Source organism: Schistocerca nitens, chromosome 5 (genome assembly GCF_023898315.1).
Source record: "Schistocerca nitens isolate TAMUIC-IGC-003100 chromosome 5, iqSchNite1.1, whole genome shotgun sequence".
NCBI lineage: Eukaryota > Metazoa > Arthropoda > Insecta > Orthoptera > Acrididae > Schistocerca > Schistocerca nitens.
In genome coordinates this window covers 506444966-506467258 of record NC_064618.1, presented here as the reverse complement: position 1 = coordinate 506467258, position 22293 = coordinate 506444966, and the positions used below count along the sequence as shown (strand labels likewise).

The window sequence follows — 22293 nt, the reverse complement described above, 5'->3', positions numbered from 1 at the left end:
TATTAACTGCGCTTTTATTGTCAATGATTCATAAACTCTTCAGTACTGTAAAAACTACTGCTCAATAACATGTTTTTAAATTCTCTTTTAAATATGTGCAGTTTTGGTATTATTTTTAGTTCTTTGGGGAGAGCACTGTAGAGGATTTTGGGTTGGTATAGTACACTTTTGTGATATATAGCTGTTTTATGAATTTCTGTGTGGAAATCATTCCTATTCCTTGTTTTGTAGTTGTGAAATTCTCTGTTTAATGTAGAAAATTCCTCGTGTTCTTTTAAGAAACATATGCTTTCATATATATATATAACGATGGTAGTGTCATGATTTTTAATTCTTTGAACACATGCCTACAAGAGTCTCTATATCTTATACCTTTTATTATTCTGACTGCCTTCTTTTGTAGTCTAAATGAATGTTTTGTTAGACTGTTGTTCCCCCAAACCTGTACACCATATCTTAATAAACTGTGCATGAATGAGAAATAATCACATAACTCTGTTAACTTTACATGAGCTTTTAAGCATTCTAAGTATATAACATGTTTGACTTAATTTTTTGTTCAATGATATTACATGCTTTTCCCATCTTAAGTGTTCATCAAACCATACTCCCAAGAATTTAGTGTATGATGCTTGTTCAATCTTACACTTACCCAGTTCTACTGTAAGGTTAGTTTTTATTTTATTTGTAATATGTATGAAGTTGATCCACATTGTTTTTTTGCCATTCACAATGAGTCTGTTTTCATTAAACCATCTGTCTGCTTTGTCTGTTGCTAATGTGACTTTTTTCTGTAAGTCAGCTTCACATCAGAGGTAGGAACTGTCAGAATGGTTTTGAAAACAACTATCTTAATATTTTTCTAAATCAATCTAAGAAACCCTAAAACAAGATCACTGGACGTAAAGCACATGCCGAATGCCAGTAGGATAGCGTGGTTCTTGATGGACACAGCCTTCTGGTGATCAGCTACAGAACTTTACCAAAGAGCTGTATGCTGGTGTGTCATTGCAACATTTCCCAAATGAAATCAACTTTTGCTAGCTTTTCCTCTGAATTATTACTTAGTGTGAATTATTACTTAGTGTGGACAGACATCAGTTTATAAATTTTGATCCTAATTCAGTTACCGTATTTACTCGAATCTAAGCCGCACTCGAATCTAAGCCGCACCTGAAAAATGAGACTCGAAATAAAGGAAAAAAAAAATTTCCCGAATCTAAGCCGCACCTGAAATTTGAGACTCGAAATTCAAGGGGAGAGAAAAGTTTAAGGCCGCACCTCCAAATCGAAACAAAGTTCGTCTAATTGTAATATGAGACACAATTTAGGTCGAATGAAAGACGATACAGCTACAGTAATTTGGTTCGAGTCGTAAGCTTAGCAGTTAAGCTTTACCAGGTAGCCATTGCTATGCGTCAGGCGCTCCGTCCGTATTTATACGGGTACCCTTCCTTTTTCACGTGCTTCGTCTGGTTTGAATCGATTGCTTATTTTGCTTTGATCTGATAAGTGCCGTTTTCTTTGTTATAGGTGTTTACGTCACTCTAAGCTGAAAATGCATTACTGTACTGTGTAATGCATTGTTTGTCGCATTTTGATAGTGCGTGTTTACGGCCTGTCGCCGCTCGCGGCATGACTTGCTTTCGTGCGCGCTACCGCCGCTTAAAAAAAAAAGAGTAATCGTCTCATTAGCGAAACAATGGCAAGAGACTGATATTTGTTGTTACTTACACTGCTACTTTCTTTGATAATGATCAACAAGAACCAAATGCGTATGATAGAACATGCGTATGATAGAACATGTTCTGAACGAGAGTTTTGCGAAAATTTTCCTCCGTTTGAAAATCTTTGCGACCGCTTCTTTAGTACATCAAATTCTGCACAGAAATTAGTCATCTTACATTTAAAATCTTGTCAGTTGCCGTGCTTCATTTCTGACTGTATCACTATTAGGCAGAAGAATAATACGAATATAAACATGACACGATACGTATATTCTTCCGCGTTTGCTGTTGTCTCACTCTAGTTTCGTAGTTTATTACGCAGACAGGATTTAAATGAGATAGCAGCAAATACGAAAGAATACATGGTAAAATGTTTATATTCGTATTATTCTTATGGTGAAGAGAATACTGCATGTGATTCACATTTCATCAGGTTCCTATTAGCAACCATCTCTTCTCACAGGTAGGAAAAAACTCGGAACGTAGAGTTGGCCATATTGACAAATATCCCTAACTGTCTTGCCAGTCGGATTTTCGTAGTACATTGAAATTCTGCTACATTCGAAGATGAACAATACGGAATTTGTATTTACTTCGTTGGATAATGTATGAAAATGCAGTGGTCGAAACTCGGGGCGGAGAAAAAAAAAGCTCGTCTTCTACCTTTTTTTAAAATTTATTTACTGATGCAGAGGTTTTGGCGCCAGTATTTATCTTTGTGCCCACAAAGCACGCTTGTGTAGCACTATATATATTCGACTGGAGAAGTTAGTTGTGGCGGCACCTATCAACATTTTTCAGAACTTCCGCTTGCTTTGCACTCGATTCTAAGCCGCAGGTGGTTTTTTGGATTACAAAAACAGGAAAAAAAGTGCGGCTTAGATTCGAGTAAATACGGTATTCTATTCAATGAATAAAACAAAGTAACTACCTTTCCTATAGTGATGGGCTAAACTGCGATTTTCCGATATCAGTGATTTCTGTGAATGCTACTTTTCAGTATCTGCTATTCTTAACTGCGATTTGTCGCAGTTAAGAGTCGCAGTTAAGGATCATAGGTCGTGTATCCCTCTGCCACTGCTATTTCTGCGATTTCTGCTACTTCCGCGATTTCTGCTACTTCTGTGACTTCTGCTACTTCTGCGATTTCTGCTACTTCTGCGATTTCTGTGACTTCTGCTACTTCTGCGATTTCTGTGACTCCTGCTACTTCTGCGATTTCTGCGACTTACTACTGTATGAAAAAGTTACATCTGTCAACACGGAAAATTGCATCGCAACAAACCTGTCATTGGCAAGTATGTTTTACGTTTTTTCTTCCGTTGGCTTTAATTTTGTATTAAAGAAACAACTGTGAAAATATTAATAGTGTAATTAATATGTAAGTAGCCGTACAGTACCGTAATAGTTCGTATTTAGAAAATGAATTCTAACATATTGTTATGTTCACAGGTACCTGAACTACATTTCAGTCACTCAGTAAAGTGATAACTGAAAATATCATTGTCAACAGATCTGAAGAAATTGCCACTGCATCTTTAGACCGTTTTCGTCAGACGATAGGTTAGTTTCTAAGCGTTTCGATGGACTTAATTACTTCAGTGAGATCGTTCTTGCAAATGTGATATTCATTATAGCAAATATTAGCAATCTACTCTGTCAATTATACTTCTAGTAATTAATGACAGCAAAAATTGTTTAATAATCCTTGTGTTTTTGCAGACACAGATGGCACTGTTGACCCACAGATGGCACTGTTAACCGCGCTTTTTAGCTGCTACTTGCGACTCTTAGTTGCGACTTGTCACGGAAATCGCAGAAAGCAGTGCTAAATTCGACCAATAGATGGCTCACGTCTTTGAATGTGAAATACTACTTGCGACTGCTAACTGTGACTGGTTGCTGTACGTATCTATCCACATCAAGGCTGTTGGGAGGGACTCGTGGAGATTCAAGACAGCTCTTAGAGGATTTGCAGTTTAAAAGTGAAACAATTGTGAAATAAGTGTGTTAATGATTAAGCTGTGTTTTATCGAAGTTGTTGTGCGATTTTAAAGGAATAATAAATGTCAAATACAGTGAGTGAATAATAAAAATCTCATTTTCCACATGTTTAAGCCGTCCTATACCCATAATTTTCCGCCACTTACTTATTGGTAAACACTTGTTGGAGAGCGACATGCCCCCCCCCCCCCCCGCCCCCTTTCTCCACAATCTTGGTGTGACACTGACCTGTAACATATCCCGAAGTCTACAATATGCATTTTGAGGCTGTTGATATGAAAGTGGGAAGTACAGATCTTCCAGTTAAATCAGGAATAGCTTAAGTGCATTACTTGAAAGTAACACAGGAAAAGCTTACTTATGTAGGTGGTAGTAGTGTCGGCAAAAAGTTCTTGTGTGTGAAGTTGCCATGTAGAACACCAGGTGTAAAACTTTTCTCCCGAGTCTTGAACTGTGTCGTAACAAAAGTGAGGCATTCATATGACTGTTTTCATTTCTCTACACTTATACAGATGTCTGAGTTCTGCTGTGTTAACATTGCAAAGTCCTGTAGGCATGTGGAGTATTAACCAAAACTGTCATATTGGAAGCAGAATCAAACACATTTGTTACGTTACTTGATATTTTCAGGAGAAAACGGCAATGTTGCTTCTTATTAATATAATACATTCAGAGTCACAGCAGTATTTGACCAACCATAACTGATGCTGAATGTGCATGTCGTCATATAATATGAAAGGCTTATTTCAATAGTGGTACAAGTCCATTACCTCCACTTTTCTGTCTATAATGCTTCTGAAATTAGTGATCCAAACAAACATAAATAAAGGTTCATCTCTAGCAAGAAGCCATATGCTTGAATATTTCTGGTATCTCAACTGCAGATTTTTCAGCGCTCATGTAACTTTACGACTCTATATCTCAAAATTAACAAAAATGGACTTGTACCACTATTGAAATAAGCCCTTCATATGCACACACAGCACATCGATCTCGTGGGGCACAAGGCTCTCATAACGAAGTACGTACGTCGGTCAACAGATGACACTAGGAAAAGTATGTTAACTGCGCTTTTTAGTTGCTACTTGCGACTCTTAGTTGCGATTTGTCACAGAAATCGCAGTTTGACTCGGTAGCGAATAGCGTAGTATGAACTTTGCTCAACAGATGGCAGTGCTAACTGCGCTTTTTAGTTGCTACTTGCGACTCTTAGTTGCGACTTGTCACGGAAATCGCAGTTAGACTCCATAGCGTACCGCAGAGATGGGCGTAGTACGAACTTTGACCCACAGATGGCACTGTTAACCGCGCTTTTTAGCTGCTACTTGCGACTCTTAGTTGCGACTTGTCACGGAAATCGCAGAAAGCAGTGCTAAATTCGACCAATAGATGGCTCACGTCTTTGAATGTGAAATACTACTTGCGACTGCTAACTGTGACTGAAATCGCAGTTAGATTTTGTAAAGTTGCTACTGTGATATCTGTGACTTCTCAGTCACTGCGATTTCTAACAGATACGCGATTTCCTGCCCACCACTACTTTCCTAGTTCCTTTGATGGCTTCTTTGAGGCAAAAAAAAATATTTATGAGACAAATGAACAGCATATGTACAAGTAAAATACAAAACGTTATCGTTGCTCTTGTTGCAATAGCAAAAGATGCTGCCTAAGTTTATAGAAACGTAAATGGAAGTAGTATCAAACACTTTGCAGGGAATCAATATCTCTTACCGATGCGGAACCTGCAGTAACAACTCCATCTTTTTTAAAAACTGGAGGAAGAGCTGCTAGTCCTTCAGCTGTAGAGAATGGTCTAGGATGCTCATCAACATTCACAATTTCTTCACCTTTCCTTGTTTTTATGGTAACTGGAGCTAATTCTTCCTTAAAGTAACCTTTTTCATTGGCTGTAATAAACAAAAAGAGTTTCATAACAATTCAAGTTAAAAGTACGTTTAAATTGGCTCCATACACTCAGTGTATACATACATACATACATACATAGCCTAAACTCTTTTTATATAAGAATTATTAGATATTCATATGATTAATACCTCAATGGAATAAGTATACTGATTCCTTCTTTAGCAAACAAAGCTCAGCACTCTTTGTCCTAAACACAACTTTTAATTGTTGATAGGCCTTCAAAACTGAAATCTTTGTCTGAAGCATTAGAAATGCTTGCTCTCCCAAGTCAGCAAAAGTCTACCAGTAAATGATGTGTCAATAAAAACCTTTTCATATTAATAGGGATATTCACAAATCTTGTCTCAGATACGGAAAACAGATACAAATCTTGTAAAGTCTTTAGCCCGTGTAAAAAGCATGTACCTTCAAACACAGACGATGTATAAAACATGATAATTATAAACATTTTAATTAGAGAATATTTATAAGAAGATATAGGATGAAAAGATTGTAAGTGCTAGGAAGACAGAGAAAACGCTAAAGATAAATGTAAAAAGGAAGATGTCAGAGAGGCTGTTTTCGTCTGTTGAGTTTGAAAGTGCTAATGTTGAAAACTGAAAGTCCAAGTGAGTCAGGTCCTTGATGTTCAACATTTTCAGCAGTAGATTTTGGCTGTTATTGGCCTAGATTTGTCTAAGGGAATTACTTGTGATTGAAAATATCATAATGGTCATGCCAGTACAAAATAAAGATCTATATCTGTCTGTGTTTCTATCACAGATCTCACTTTCCTATTTGTGTGTTTCCCAAATGAGTGTGCTGGAATGTACAGGAGTAGTGGATTGAATAGGGAAAATTTTTCAACGTGGCCCTCAGATTAGGAAATAGCAAAGGCATTTTCATGTGTGTCTTAACAGCTAACAACCATGTTAACTCAGTTGGAGGAATGGTAAAAAATTATTATGATTAAAGGTGGTACAAGTTTTAGAAGTGTTGACCTTATTCCAATGTAACATTAAGAAAATCATATCACTGCATACCAGATGATTCATAGGCTTAAGCATTTTAACTATGAAGAAGACATGGTGGTAACACACTGGACTTGCATTCAAGAAAACAGTGGGTCAAATCCCTGTCTGACTACTGAGATTTAGGTTTTCTGTAGTTTCTCAAAACCCTTAAGGCAAATCTCAGGATAGTTTCTTTGAAAATGATACTGCTGATTTTCTTCTCTATCTATTTATTCCCCATTCAATTTTTTGCTATACTTGAGAAATAAAGGCAGGCTCTCTCTCTCTCTCTCTCTCTCTCTCTCACTCTCTCTCTCTCTCTCTCTCTCTCTCTCTCTCTCTCTCTCTCACACTCACACACACACACACACACACACACACACACACACACACACACACACACACACACACGCACAAACACACAAACACGCCAAAAGTACTAGGCTGCTGATTAGGCTTACCATTCTTCCAAAGCATCTGTGATCGAAGAGCAAACTTATCAACATTCTCCCTGGTTAATTTATACTTTACAGCTAAGTTCTCCGCTGTCATAGCCATATTTAAATTACAATATGTGTCTGTTAGACCAGCCCAGAAGGAGTCTTCAAATTCAATTTTGGTTCCAAGAGGTGCTCCAAACCTGACATTACGCACAAAATATGGTGTCTGACTCATATTTTCAGCTCCTCCAGTTAAGACCACTTTTGATTCACCCACAAGTATGCTCTGAAAGGAGAATTATTTGAGATATTAAAACATTGATGGACAATACAGTAAAATTAATTCAAGACACTTATGTGCTGCTAAAAGATATTGATTCAGTTTTTGATACCTATGATTGTAGGGACTATTTTTGTAGGGTGACTGAAACAGCCATTGTGTAATTCTGTCACAGATACCAGTATCAATACTGCACAGTCAGTAATCACACACCATGCCAGATTTCCTCAAGGACATTATTACTTTTATGCATACATTATTACTGTATTACTAAGACTATGCCATTCACCAGGTGCTGCTGGATGGTCTCCGTCAAAAATTATAAAATTGATATATGCAAATAATATGTAACAATACAAAAATTTTTAACAGGTTAAGCATTTTACTATGCATATAGTATGTTTAATCTGCTACTGACATTTGAGTCCTCTGAAACATCACTAGTTTTGGAGCAAGTTCCGTAAATTCATTCACTTTCTTCACAGTAAAAAAACATGACAATATATTTCCACTCATTGCTCTCGTGAAAGCTTATTTCCAAAAATTGTAATTTTTAAACACGACATAAGAGATAAAAGTAATTCCAATATTTTTTGCTTTATTGGAATGACATGAAGCTATATAACAAGTAACCACCATCAATGGAAGACTTACCAGTGACGTTTTTGATGACCGCCTTCATAAGTTGTTAGTTGGTAAGTGTGTGTATAGTGCTAAGGAATTTTAATGTACATAGTAAAGCTCCTCATCCCCATGAATTGTTCTAACCTGTCACCTACTGTCAAAATTGAGCTAAGAAGGAAATAAAAATTCAATATTGTGTATTCCACGAATTGTTTAAGGGTATGCAAAGATTGGCATTTGTACAACATAGAGTCTTTATAGTTTACTTACCAGTTCTAAGTGCACCACTTCAATTTGACAGCTATAAAGCAAATTTCTAACACGAAGATGCTGATTGTTAAATACGTTGTAGAATTTGATTTGTAAAATTGCCTGTTTCAACATATGGTGGCTAACAACAAATAAATAAATGAAATATTTTTTTTATTAAAGTTGATTCCTTTACTCAAGCTTTTGTTGGAGTCATAAAATAAGAGAAAAATGAATATATAATAAAAATTATATATTCACAATCATTCTAGACTTGATGAACTTCATAAATCAGAGTAAATTATTTTTTAAATTAAAATTTGTCACTGTTATTGGATTAGCCTTTAAGTGGGTAAACTTAAACTTTTTCAATGAAAAAGTGATTGTTTGCATCATGCATCAAAAAGGAAAGCTCTTACTAATTTGGAAAACATAGCTTTATATATGATTCGATGTAGAATTCTACTGCAGAATTTTTTTTGTTTCCGCTGTTTGAAAATGAGCAAAGGTCAGTCTCTTGAATTTACAAGTTATACATACATGTTGCCAGTAATGAAAGGAAATTAAAAATTAACACCTGGTATGTCATTTTTTTTATAAGTTATGTGAAAATAATACTGCGAATGACATTACCATGGGAGGAGGGTGCGAGGGAGGGAGGGGTGGAAGGAAGGAAAACAAACTGCTTCTCAAGTTACAGTACTACTTCTTGCTCAGTTACACGAGTAAATTGAAAACTGCAAAGGACAATTATTATCAGTGCAGTATATGAATGGAGACCTGCTAACAAAGAACATCATTACTGCTATTCTAGTGATATAGACTTTCTATTATTAGATCTAATTAATCAGATAAGATATGGCTAATTCATACTACTGTAAAAATGTATGGTTTCAATTTCTTTCTTGCAGTTAGTTTCAACTACTATAAGAGGGCATGTAAACCATTAGAAAATTGTTTCTTTCGTAATATTATTTCTCTTTGTATATATTTTCGACCTACATCTGTACACACTATGTGCTCTCAGTTGTCTTCCTTGTTGTCAGTTTTATTGAAAACAGGAGAGTTGTATTAATGGCTTAGAGTTATAATACTACTACAGAATCTGAATCATTTAAGACTTCGTAATCTTATCCATTTGCAGATTAAAATTGCAAAACACTGGCATAGAAACTACTATTGTCACAGATCCAGCAGCTGGAGAGGCGTCTCTCATACCCCATATATCAATTATTCAACCGATCTTCCCGTTCATTATAAGTGACATCAGTTCCCAGTCAAGGTTTCATTTAAAATAGCAGTAAACAAGGCTCATGATCAGAGACATGGTAAGAGAATAGAGAAGGGGAGGAGAAAATGGACATAGAGAGGGAGGAAGAGGAGACTGGCAGAGAGAGTGGTGGGGGAGGGGGGGGGGGAGAGGAGGAAATGGACAAAGAGAGAAGGGAGGAGGAAATGGGCAGAGAGAAGGCAGGAAGGACTCCAGGATGTATATCCAATTCCCATACATATTAAGCAATTGTGGAGCATTGCTGGTTTCGTTAGTGAAGTACAGAGGTAACAATGAATAACAACAGTGAAAATTCATGGGTGGAATAATACGTAACATAAAGGAAATGCAATGAGTTACCAATATCTGACTGTGTGGTGCATAGAAACACACAACAGGAAACTATTTATACTATCTTCCAAGCTCGTGCTCTTTCTCTAGTAAATGTACACACATTCACACACACAATATCACAGACATCCCAACACATACACATGTAGCCACAGTGAGTCTCACTATGGCCACGGATGTGTGAGTTTGGGCGACTGTGGGGTCGTATGAGAGGTGTGTGTACTGCTACAAGTTTACTGGACAAAGAGCAAGAGCTAAACATCTGGTAAAAATGGTTTTCTGTTGTGAGTTTCTGAGTGCTGCACATCAGTCAGTTGACAGCTGAAGGTAACAAAGGAATTTTGTGGGATCCCTGTCCTCTTGCACTGCACCAGTAGGTATTCATTAAAGACTTTTCCATCAGAATATAGAAATCCACTTACACGAAGAAGTAAAGGCTACATTTTTTTGTGTCTTCCATTCTGTTTACGTATAAGCCTACTGAAGTTTACTTCAGACTTGTTTTTAACCATTATTTGTGAAATGTCATACAGAATAAATATACTCAAAAAAGAAAGCAAGACTCTGTAGAAGTCTGTGCAAGTTTTTCAGTTCTCTACATTACACAAATTCTTGTTGCTCATTTTAGAGCCCATAAAATATACTAGTTTCTTATTTCTACAAATGTCTAGGGCATAATATAAACATCATCTCACCTGAGCACCACTGACAATGGATTGAAAACCGGATCCACAGAGTCGATTTATGCTCATGGCATGCCTGTCTATTGGGACACCACTGTATAAAGCAGCATGTCGAGCTATCAGTATTCCATCTGCTGATGAAATCTGTAAAATAAGATTTGTTCATCATCTGTAATACAATTTTGAACATAATATGCCAATATGTGTAATATTCTTACCATATGCAATAAAATTAAATTAGAAGTATCTAGTAATTTGAAATGCACAGTTAAAGCTGTATGACTATTTTTAGCTTCTTATTTTTAAAACAAATTGCAATTGCACATTCAACTACATATTTTATGATTACCACAGATTTTACACATATTATTACATTTCAGGTTGACATGCTGAAACTGAACCCCTGAAGAAAACCCAAATGTGGATATCCCCATCATTTTTACCTATCTTCTAATTTATGTTCATTAATTTTTTTATTATTATCTGAATATTTTCTTTTATTTTACTCCTGAGATTCTCATCATGCGTGTAACTGATGCAGACTCTTGGTGCATCTGACTGCCTACAATGCTGACTCCCCATTGAACGCTAGCAGTTTCAGTTTAAGTGTCTGCTTCTGCCTTTTTATGATGCTGTGCTAATGTTGCTTTTCTTGATGAAAATAAATTTGCAACAATTTAAAGATACTGTTCTTTTGCAACTTTCTATAATTTATCAGTGTGGAGTTAAATATTTATAATACCATAATTAAGAAAAATTTTATTATTGTTTTCTTTTTTATTCAAAACAAGGCTCTTTTTATTTTTATTATATTTTTTATTACCATGGGTTTGGTCATAGAGGGAGAAGAATTGGTGGAAGAGAGATGGAAAGGGAGTGGAAGATTTCTGGTTCTCCTTTCTGATAACACACACATAAATAGGAACACTCCCCTGTTTCCATGTCAGCGTATATTGAGAATCACTGTGTAGGCAAAAAATAAAGACACTTCTGTCAAGAAGATATGGCACCACTGTGAAGTATAGTTATGGATACCTATAGCATCGATATCCATATACATCAATATTTTGAAATCCGCTGGTGCAGGGAACTTTGTCCCAATTTCAGCAACACTATCCTCCTACATTTGTGTATGTAGGGAAAAATGTACCCACAGATTGCAAAATGGGCATCATAATCTGAACTTTCGAGGAATAGAAATAAATGTAACTATAGACATATCACTTTCAGATTTCAAGTGAATAAACTTTGTGAAAGAAATATAGAGTATAAGATCAGACTCCTTATTAAAGAAAATCTTTTGGAATAAACTATATGGATTCAAGAAGGGAAAATCAACAACTCATTTAATTTTTGCTCTCTGCAAATAAATGGTAAAATACTACAAACATCACTGAGACCAGTGATTATCCTTCCTGAATTAAAGAAAGCATTTGATGCTTTAAACAGGAGAAAAGGTATGCAGAATGCCCAAGAAAATTTTAATATGGGCTGACATGGTACACAGGATGAAGAATTTGTATGAAGACACAGTAAAGTCAAAACACCCTTGAGAATGACCTAAACGTTTGGAATGAAGTAAGGGTTAAGGCAAGGTGCTGTTCTATCTCCTCTTCTTTTTGTCACTGTAGCATAGAAGATCCAGACAAAAGTATACCAAATCCCGGAGATGGAAAAATGAAATCCATATTGTTTGCTGATGAGATATGTCTGTGGGGTGAATCTAAAGAAGACGTTCAAGGTCAAACAAACTCTCAGGCGGTAGCTGCTGAGGTATATGCCCTCATCTTCAACAAGGAAAAAAGTGAGGTGATAGATGTGAGAAGACACAGGCAACCAATGGGACATGTTGAAATGGAGAGGAAACAGCTACAGGTGACCTATCATTTTGTCACCAATACTTGTTCTATAGTCAAAGATCTCACTCACAGAATTCAAGCAGCAATAACTTCTATCAAACAGATAAAGATCTAATATAGAATGACAAAGCACCATTTAAATGTAAGAGGGTCATCTATGAAACCTATTACATGTTCATTTTGCTATATGGTTGTGAAAGATGAACCTTGAAAGTAAATACATTAACAGAATTCAGACAGTTAGAAGAGTTTCATACAGAGCATGTGACATCGAGTGATTCAATCCGAAATAAGAATGTCTGATAATAGGATGAAGACAAATGAATGTAACAGTGACATGACTGTGAGACAAAATAACCTCACATTGGCTGAGATGCTGTGGACATATATGACATGTGAATTCTAACAGACTACCAGGATTAGAGTGTGACTTGGGACTCAGAGACGAAAGACCAAGAGAAAGACCAACACTAAGGTATAAGAACATGGTGAAACCTGACATCAGGCAGAGAGGACATACATGGGACAACATCGAAAAGGGAGAGGAGTGTAAGAACCATAATTCCTGGAGAAGCCTTGTCAGCTGACCCTTCAAATATCATGGAATGACCTGCCAAGGTGATGAGATGATGATGAAGGTGATGATGATGATGGGCATATCTCAATACAATTCCTAATCTCTCTTACCTTGTTCTAATAGTCTGTGTGAGATGCCCAATGCAGACACTAGTTCTGTTGCTCAGTTCAAGAGAATGATCAAATTTCTGTTATATCTGTTGTTAGACCTATTTGATAAGTAATTCATAGGTTAATCCATTAGAAGATAAAAGTACAATGGATAGTCCAATTGAATTACAAGAGTCCAAAGACGAGAACCATACTCAAACCTTAAGTTATGGGAAAAGACTATTAGGTCAGTGACTACTGCACTGATAATAATTGCTGTCATACTTGAGCTTTGAGACTTCAAAATGAGACTGAAGAAGATAAGAATGACCAATTTCATCTATCTCTATGAGTGATAGAAATATTTGAAAAGATAATAGTTACAGATCCCTTGTGTATTATAGGATTCAAATGGATTTCAATTCTTTAAAAAAGTATCCAGGGAAGGTAAGACGAAAACAAGAAAGCTAAACTGTTTTGAGGAGATCTGAAGACAAATAAATGAACAAATATCACCTGGAACACAACTTTTTATTACTGACAACTGGTTTCAACTGACACTGATGATCATTTCAAAGTCTGGGGCTGTAAAGGGCAGTTCACAAACAGTGGTGTAAAATCCCAGTATTGATGACAGATATTAGGAGCCACATTTTCAAAAATAGTTGTAATTACATTGAACTGGCAGCTAATACTTTTTCAAAATTTTTCAAACAAGGCTCTTTCTTCAGTTGGGTGTTATACAAACATGCTGCATTTTATTAGTCCGTAAAAGGCAAGGAGTATCATTAACAGTAGTAAGAGGCAAGGAATATCATTGACAGTAATGAGAGTATCTCAAATCCAACTGCAAAAATTTTACATTTGATTTTCTCTTAAGCTTTGCATGAGATTCTATCTTATTATCTAAGATCTTGACAGTTCTTCAGTATCTTGTCTTTTGCTTCCCCTCCCCAATACCCATCACCATCTCTTTACAAATAAGAAAAAATTAATATAAAAGTTGGAGATTTGAAATCAACTTTTTCATCTTACTGTGAAATTTATTTGCAAGTTTAAATTTTTGTGAAAATGTATTTAACTTTTTGTTAATATGGTAATGACTAGTTATAATCACATGCATATTTCCACGAGGCACAAAAAATTATCTTTGCAAGCATTGAACACTTACAGACAGAACATGTCCAATTACTGTAGAATCTATCTGTTCTGGTTTGACGTTTCCAGCTTCCATTGCTGCTTTTGCTGCTACTGTTTGGAGCTCTACCGCTTTCTTTTGAACAAATTTCCCACCCATAGTTCCAAATGGCGTTCTTTTGGCAGCAACAATAAAAATTCCTGTGAGAAGAAATCTGAGATAATTTATTTTATTCAATTTTGGATTGTTAACTATATGTATTATTGTTAAATACAATGCAGGGAAACAACTTATGAATTGCATTAGAAGCATGTCCTTTTCCACAATTAAGCTAATTATTATATTAAATGGTAGCAGTGACACAAAGATTGCTCTTGTTGTGCAGTATATAATGTAGTGTTCTGTCAACTGGAGAGTAGGCTTACTTATTCACTCATGATTTTTGTGCTAGAAATTTGCTGTATTTATATTTCTCATAAGTTCTTTTGAGTTGGTGTACAACCTGTATGAATGGTGGTAGTGTTGCTTCTGACTGATTCATAAAACAAATCTAATGTGTGGAATGTACTTCCATTTAATGAACATGGAGTATCATTTCCTTGTGCTTTCAAAGAGATATTTGTTAGTAAATCTGAACTTCTTTTTTCGGCAATTCAAAAAAAGAACAAGAAATGTTGATTTAAATACAAAATTTTCAGCTTAGGGCTCACTGTGAGTGTTATGAATATCAACTGAAAATACAAATTACCATACCCAGTCACATTTATAATTCTTCATACTATTTGTTTCGAGGATTTTCTTCCATCATCAAGCAGATTTATTTAATATATTTCAAAGTCATAGAAATTGATTATCTGTGTCTCATCAACTGAAATAAATCCACTGTTTGATGAAGGTCTGTCTCTATAAAGAGACAGGTTAAAATATTTTTTATCATCTATTGAAAAGTAGTATACTCCTCTGTGCTATTCTTTAATTTTATTTTATATCAGGGCTGATCATTATATTTTCTCTCTCAGCATTTCTTGGGTGGTTAGGTATTAATATTCCCTAACAGTCTACCAGAATTGTTTGGAGTATTGGAAAGTTTATCCCTATGTTCTACGATATTCCTCCCCCCTCCCTCCCTTAACAGCTGACATACATGTCCAATTACTAGAAGGACAATATTTTTTAGGTAACAGTAAGAAAGGCAGATATGGTTAAGTGTGGCAAACAGGGAAATTGTGGAACTGTTTCAAAATGTAAGTCACATACATTTGTCATCACGGTGATGGCCAATGTGTGTAGTCCTCAGGGCTGGTGCAAAAACATTTTCCCACCCAAGCAACTTATCATTTGGCATCTCCCAACCGCATCCCTTTTCCCCTGTTCCCCCTATGCCAAATGTTCAGTGATGAAAGCAAGGGAGATACATGTAATGGTGAGCAAGTGCAAGTAATTGCAATTGAACTGGGGAAAGTGGTATGCCCAATTTTGAAGGAGCTGCCACTCCTTTTTAGGGACATTGCTCAGCAACAAGACAAAGACTCTGAGCTGGCCCATATTAAAATGCATTTAAGAAAGGCAGAGACCATTAAGCCATATCTTGTAAAAGGTAATGTTTTATGCTGGTAGCTCAAGGACATCAACGCAAAAAAAAAAAAAAAAAAAAAAAAAAAAAAAAAAAAAAAAAAAAAAAAAAAAAAAAAAAAAACGTTGCCATTGGATCTGGTGTCATGTGAAATTAAGTATCTTCATGAAACACCAGTGTAAGGATGCTTAGATAACTTTTAACACCAGACTGAAGCTTCTTGAGAGGTTTATTTGAAAAAGATTGGACAAGCTGATTCAGAAGTTAGTAAAGGAATTCAATGTTTGTTGCCTTAGTAAATCAACATAGAATACCTGGTGGGGGTTGCTGTCTTCCAAAATTGAGTTGATCCTCATGACCAAAATGTATATTGACTATGTTGGCCCATTTCCTAGATCAAAGGAGGGAAACTGGTTCGTATATGCATATGAAGATATGTGTACACAATTTTGCTGGCTTCTCCCCACAAGGAACATTAGCATACCAACAACCATAAAGTGTTTGAAAAGGATCTATGGAATGTCTGGTCCATTTAGTGCCATTATATCGGATAATGTGACAGTCTTTACTTCTGCTGCATTTATGAACTTCTATTTTCAAATGGGGATAGCTTATACTATGAAAACCCCCTACTACCCAAACATCTCATTTGTAGAGTGATTTAACAGAAATTTGTGAGCAGTGTTGATCACTTCCCACCAAGATGACACACTAAGTGGGACACTTCCTTGCATTGGTTAAGTTATACATTCAGTATCACTGCTCATGGTGTGCACCAGGTTCTCCAGCTACCCTTATTTTTGCCTTCAAGCTAAATTCACCATTTTCCAGTCTATGGGCCTTAAATGATCTGTTACCAGAGAGGGTTGACACAGCACAAATTCAAGAAATTTGACAATGGGCAAAGAAAATCCTAAAAATTAGTCATGAGAAGCTTGCTCAACATTATATGTGGGGAAACGACCCACTTCCTTGAAACCAGGAGATGAAATATTTGTCAAGTATTTTGGGATGGTAAACAAAGGTGCCAAGAAGGTCATGAGCAAGCTGTTGTCAGTTGAAATTGTGAGGTTCATCACTCAGTTATCCTATTAGTGAGTGACCCAAAGACCTGTTGTATTTATAGAGTCCATATTTCTCAGACAAAGCTGTATCTGAATTGGATTGTTTCCTAATTGTAATAAGCTGGAGACAGAAAGTATGTTGTACACTGTCCAGTCTCATGTGTCCACCTGCCATATACCTGAATAACCACTTTTTGCTGTGTGAACCACTGCAAGACATGTAGGAAGAAAGTCAGTGAGGTTCTAGAAGGTACAGACACAGATGTGGAACAATACTGGGGATCCATGGCACAAAAAGTCTGATCGAGTTGGTCCCACACATTCTCAACCGGGTTTAAATTCAGGGAGTTTGTTGGCCAGGAGAGAGCAGAAAACTCATCCTGTGCTCTCTGAACCATGCATGTGCACTGCGAAATGTGTGGTGACATGTTGCATTGTCCTGCTTGGAGATGCCATCATGCTGAGGAAAAACAAACTGCATGCGGAGATAGAATACTTCCCAAGGATAAATGCATATGTGTGTTGATCCATTAAGCCTTCCAGTGTGAGAAGATCACCAAGGGAATGCCCTCTGGCCTGAACCCTTCTGAAAATTGTTACAAGTCTTTAGCTTTCAGATGTTTCATACTATACACATCAATGGCCATCTATCTTCCAAAAAGGCTACCTGTTGTTACTGGCTCTGAGCACTATAGGACTTAACTGCTGTGGTCATCAGTCCCCTAGAACTTAGAACTACTTAAACCTAGCTAACCTAAGGACGTCACACACATCCATGCCCGAGGCAGGATTCGAACCTGCGACTGTAGCGGTCGCGCGGTTCCAGACTGAAGCGCCTAGAACTGCTCAGCCACCCCGGCCGGCTACCTCTTGTTACTCAGAGCAAATTCTAGCCTTTGTCACTGATGAACAGCAGTCAGCATGGGTGGATGAATCAGGTGCCTGCTGCAGAGACCCATGTACAGCAATGTTCGCTAAACATTCATTGAGGAGACACTGTTGGTAGCCCGATGGTTCATCTGGGTGGCCATCCACTCAACAGTTGCACACCTATTCGCGTGTACACATCTCCACAGCAGTTGCTCACCCTTATCCTCTATGGCCTGTGGTGCACCACAGTTGCCTCAATACCGAGTTTGGATGCCACCATGTTGCCATGTACGGTATACATTAACTGTGGCAGCATGCAAACAGTTTAGAGACTTAACCATTTTGGAAATGCTTCCACCATTGGCCCAATAACCAATGATTATGCCCTTTTGGATATCAGATAAGTTGTTCTGTTTCCACATTACAACAATGACTGTACTGTTTTTTGCATCCCCAGACATGCTTTTCATACCCTCCACTGCTAGCGCTGCCACCTACCATCTGCAAGTGATTATTGCACATTGACGTCAAACATAGGCAGTGGTCACAATAATGTGACTGGACTGTATATTTATGTAATATGTGAGAAGGTCTGTCATTTATGATCTGTTAGTGTTCTGGATTTTGAGGTGCGAGGTGGTGGACAGTGTATATCTATGTATGCGAGAAGATTGGTGGTGTAGGATCTGTTAGTGCTCTGGATTTTGAGATGCTGGGTGGCTGATGTGTGTAAATACTGCGTGCCATGATTGTCTTCATGTTATTCATGTTACTTAATGGTGTGTAGGAGTTTGTCAGACAACTTCTATGCCAAGTCATTGAAGATTGAGGTGAGGAGGATGTGCCATCATAAGACGTCACTGAGCCACAGGTATTCGAAAACCAAGATATTGGTGCTGCAACTACCAGTAAGAAATTTCTTCAGGAGGTGTTGTCATCAGGTGAACCATAACATGGACACCACTATCAGGTGCCAAACATGACCAGCTGGCAAGAGTGCAAGAAGAATGATGGAGTCACCAAAATGAGAAAGTACAAGAAGGAACCTAGGGACACCACTGGAAGAGTTGGCCATATGGATTTAAATGGACATCTGGGCAGCCACAGTCGAGTCAGCTGGCAGTGGGAGGAATTTGTTGGCTGAACAGCTGTGCTATGTCACATTGGGCACAGTTTTCTGTAGGGCTACCTATCCAGCTTGTTCCTACATGGAAACAGTGGAGACGGTGATTCAGCCTGTGAGAGTGTGTGATCAGACAGGGCTATTCTAACTTTCCATGACAACTGGTGATTAGCTCTCTCCCAAATGTAATCAATTAGTGTGTTTGATTGAAGAGAGAGCAGCGATTTCTAGGGCAACATTTCTTGCTGTTACTAGGCTGACCTTTAATTACTGTGTGTTCTGCAGATTCGTAATAAAATTACGTTGCCTCTGTCCAAGAGATATTGGTCGGCACACTGCACATGTTTTGTATTTGTTATCTCTGCATGTACGCATAGTTAGTGGCAACATATCCATCATGTATTTGTTTTTTGGTCTGCTTTTCTTGGTTTGGTTCCTTCTCACTTAAATATGTCATAAGATTGTTTCTTTTCTGTAATGTGTTCCAGTGAATCTGCTCTAAAAATAAATTTTAAGTTACTTAAGGAATTTTAAATTTTTGTGGCCAGTTGTGGTACCTGGAGGTGTTTTGGTATCTGTCACATGTTGTCAGATAGTTTTTTGGTTGAAGTTGTTTTGTGGCCAGCTGGTGTGCACAATCTGAAATAAGTTCCATATAAGAGTAATTACCGTATTCTTGTATCTTGTTGTGTTTGCACTGCACTCCTTGTGTAACTGGTCTTAGCTGTATTTCAAAGTGTTTTACTAAGCGTATTGTTATTGTTTTGGGATACCCAGCATTTATCACTTTTATAAAATTTCGAATTTTGATCTGTTGTTTTTTAATTTTTTAAAATTGTGAAATTTGTTTCTGGTTCTCCTTGGTATTGAACAGTGTATTGCAAGTGTAAACTGTGGCACATAAATCTGCTGAATATTTGTTGTAAAATTAATCTTGGGGATTTGTTGGATAAAAATTTGAATAAAAAATCTGGTTCTCCTTGGTGTTGAACAGTATAGATATTACATTGTGTAATGCAAATTTAAACTGTGGCACATAAATCTGCTGAATATTTGTTGTAAAATTAATCTTGGGAATTTGTTGAATAAAAATTTTAAAGGTAACAGACGACTCTCTGCTTTACACAGTTTACACTTTCGAGAGTGGAGTTATAAACAGAGTGGAAATGCCAACACAGTACACAGTGAATGCCCCTCACGCCAGTTGCTTGAGGAGCATGTGTTGTGTTGTATGAATGTTGGTGGTAACATGGAACATTAAAGTGATGAGGAGTATGCATATATGCATTACATGTATGGCAGGGCTAATGACATTGTGTGGGAGGCTGCACACTTGCACCAAGAAGCAGCCCAAGAGTCAAAACATTTATAGGGATGCATCAGCACCTCTGAGAAACTGGGAGATTTGCATATGCTATCGGAGTGGGAAGACCTGCACAAACTACTCCTGTGCTTGAAGATGGGGTGCTGGAAACTGTTGAACACTCCCCAGCAACCTCCACGAAGACATTTGCCACACATATTCCTGGAATGAGCCGCAGTAGTATTTGGTGACTACTGCATCACAACACAATGTACCTGTACCACCTCCAGTGAGTTCAGTGTCCTAGGTGTGCTCTTTGGCCTTAAACTAACGTTCTGTCAGCGGTTGCAACAAGTTGTAGGCAACTCTACGTCCGTTAACAATATTTTATTACAGATGGAGCAGGGCTCACTCGTGGTGGTGTGTTTAATTATCACAATTCTCCCATTTGGAGTTGTCTAGACTCCAACCCAGATGCTGCGCTTAAGTCTCTGCATCAGTGAGATTTCTCATTGAATATGTGGTCAGGGGTACTAGGTGATCATCTTATTGGTTCACACATGTTACCTGAAAGCTCAAAGGACAGAATTACCTTCCATTTCTGTGACATCATCTTGCAGGATTGCTTGAGGATATACCCTTAGAGCAACGTCAGATGATGTGGTACATGAATGATGGAGCAAAGGCACTTTTTGCTGCTATGGTGGAACAACATCTAATGCGCCAATATGACTAAGATAGATTGGGTGAGGAGAATCCGTACCATGACTTCCAAGATCACCTGATATTAATGCCATGGATTTCTGTGTTTAGGGCCACCTTAAAGGTGTAATGTACACCACTCCGCATGATAGAGTAGAAGAATTATGGCAGAGATTTGTTAATGCTTGTCAAGAATTTCAAAATGATCCATGTGTTTTTTAAAACATTCAAAAATTCATTACAGTGATGGGTACAGGTCTGCACCAGGGTACAAGGATGACACTTTGAACACATCCTGTAAACTTCATGTACTGTCATGTAGTTTTGTCGTGTTCCTTCAACACACCTGCAGTTCTACCAAAGTACGTCTTGTAACTTTTCTTAATGTTGTATAATGTTGTTGCCTTTACCTAACTGCGATGACATTTGCACCAATTCAAGTCAGCAGTGGTTAGCTACCACAAAGTTGCAATTATCTCGCAAATGGTCCGTTTGTGGGACTATGTTTGCTGAGACTCTTTTGCTTCTATATCTTGTACTTTCAGAGAGATGCATTTACACAGCTAATTATGATATATCCTGTAGGTCTGTATGAAACTTAATTCTGTTCATAAGGATATACCACAATTCTGGCAGTGGGAATGGGAATGATGCCACAAGCCACCAGAATAAAAAAAGTAGTTTCAGATGAAAGTGCATAGTTGTGAAGATAGTCTTGGCATGCTATTGACTGTTGTAGCAAGCAGACGCTTGGACAGCTACAAATGTGCATATTTTCAAGATGGCCCAGTATTGTTTTGGCCTGATGCAATGAGATAGTTTGGTGCATATCACCAGTGTTGTTGTTGATAATCAAAAGCTAAATAAGAACATAACGCATGATGTTATTGTTTATTATTTTCAACCTCAACAATCATTTCAAACATAAAAATAATTTGTAGTTCTGCAACTCTGGAGAACAAACTACCACAAGCTACGTTCCACGTCTGCATCCATACTCTTTAAACCACTGTGAAATGCAAGGAAAAAGGGTACATGCCATTATACCAGTTAGTATGGCTTCTTCTCGTTCCATTCATGTACGAAGTGTGGGAAGAGTGATAGCTTAAATGTGCTCTGTGCATGCTGTAATTAGTCATATCATGTCTTCGCAATCTGTATGGGATCAGTATGTAGCACACAACAAATGTTTTATTACACCTTTGAGCATATTTAAATGCAGCTGGCATCTCAGTGTTAACAGAATAATAATAACAATAATAATAATATAAACTTGGACATATGTCACTAACTACAGTGTAATAATCCAAGATGGATACAACACATATTTATGCAAATGTCAATGACAGCAAAAAGTTTTCTTACAGATCAATTACAAGATAAATGAACTACCCACCAGTTACCCACTATGTACCCTAATCCTATACCACATTATTTACATTCATTCCG

At 37.2% G+C, this 22293-nt stretch overlaps 1 protein-coding gene across 4 annotated transcripts in view; it reads right to left on the bottom strand.

Moving 5' to 3' along the window:
• Window positions 1–22293, bottom strand: part of LOC126259336 (3-ketoacyl-CoA thiolase, mitochondrial-like) — a 96673-nt gene that overhangs the window by 52537 nt on the left and 21843 nt on the right. For 3 of the 4 annotated variants that reach the window (XR_007546501.1, XR_007546502.1, XM_049956042.1), the window contains exons 2-5: window positions 14243–14409; window positions 10559–10690; window positions 7111–7375; window positions 5463–5638 (exon numbers count right to left, since the gene is read on the bottom strand). Coding sequence is in view for 2 of the 4 variants with exons in the window: in XM_049956042.1 (XP_049811999.1) it covers window positions 5463–5638; window positions 7111–7375; window positions 10559–10690; window positions 14243–14409 (740 nt within the window). In the remaining 2 variants the exon portion in view is untranslated. The remainder of the gene's footprint in view (window positions 1–5462; window positions 5639–7110; window positions 7376–10558; window positions 10691–14242; window positions 14410–22293) is intronic. The other variant, XM_049956043.1, reaches the window with a different exon arrangement.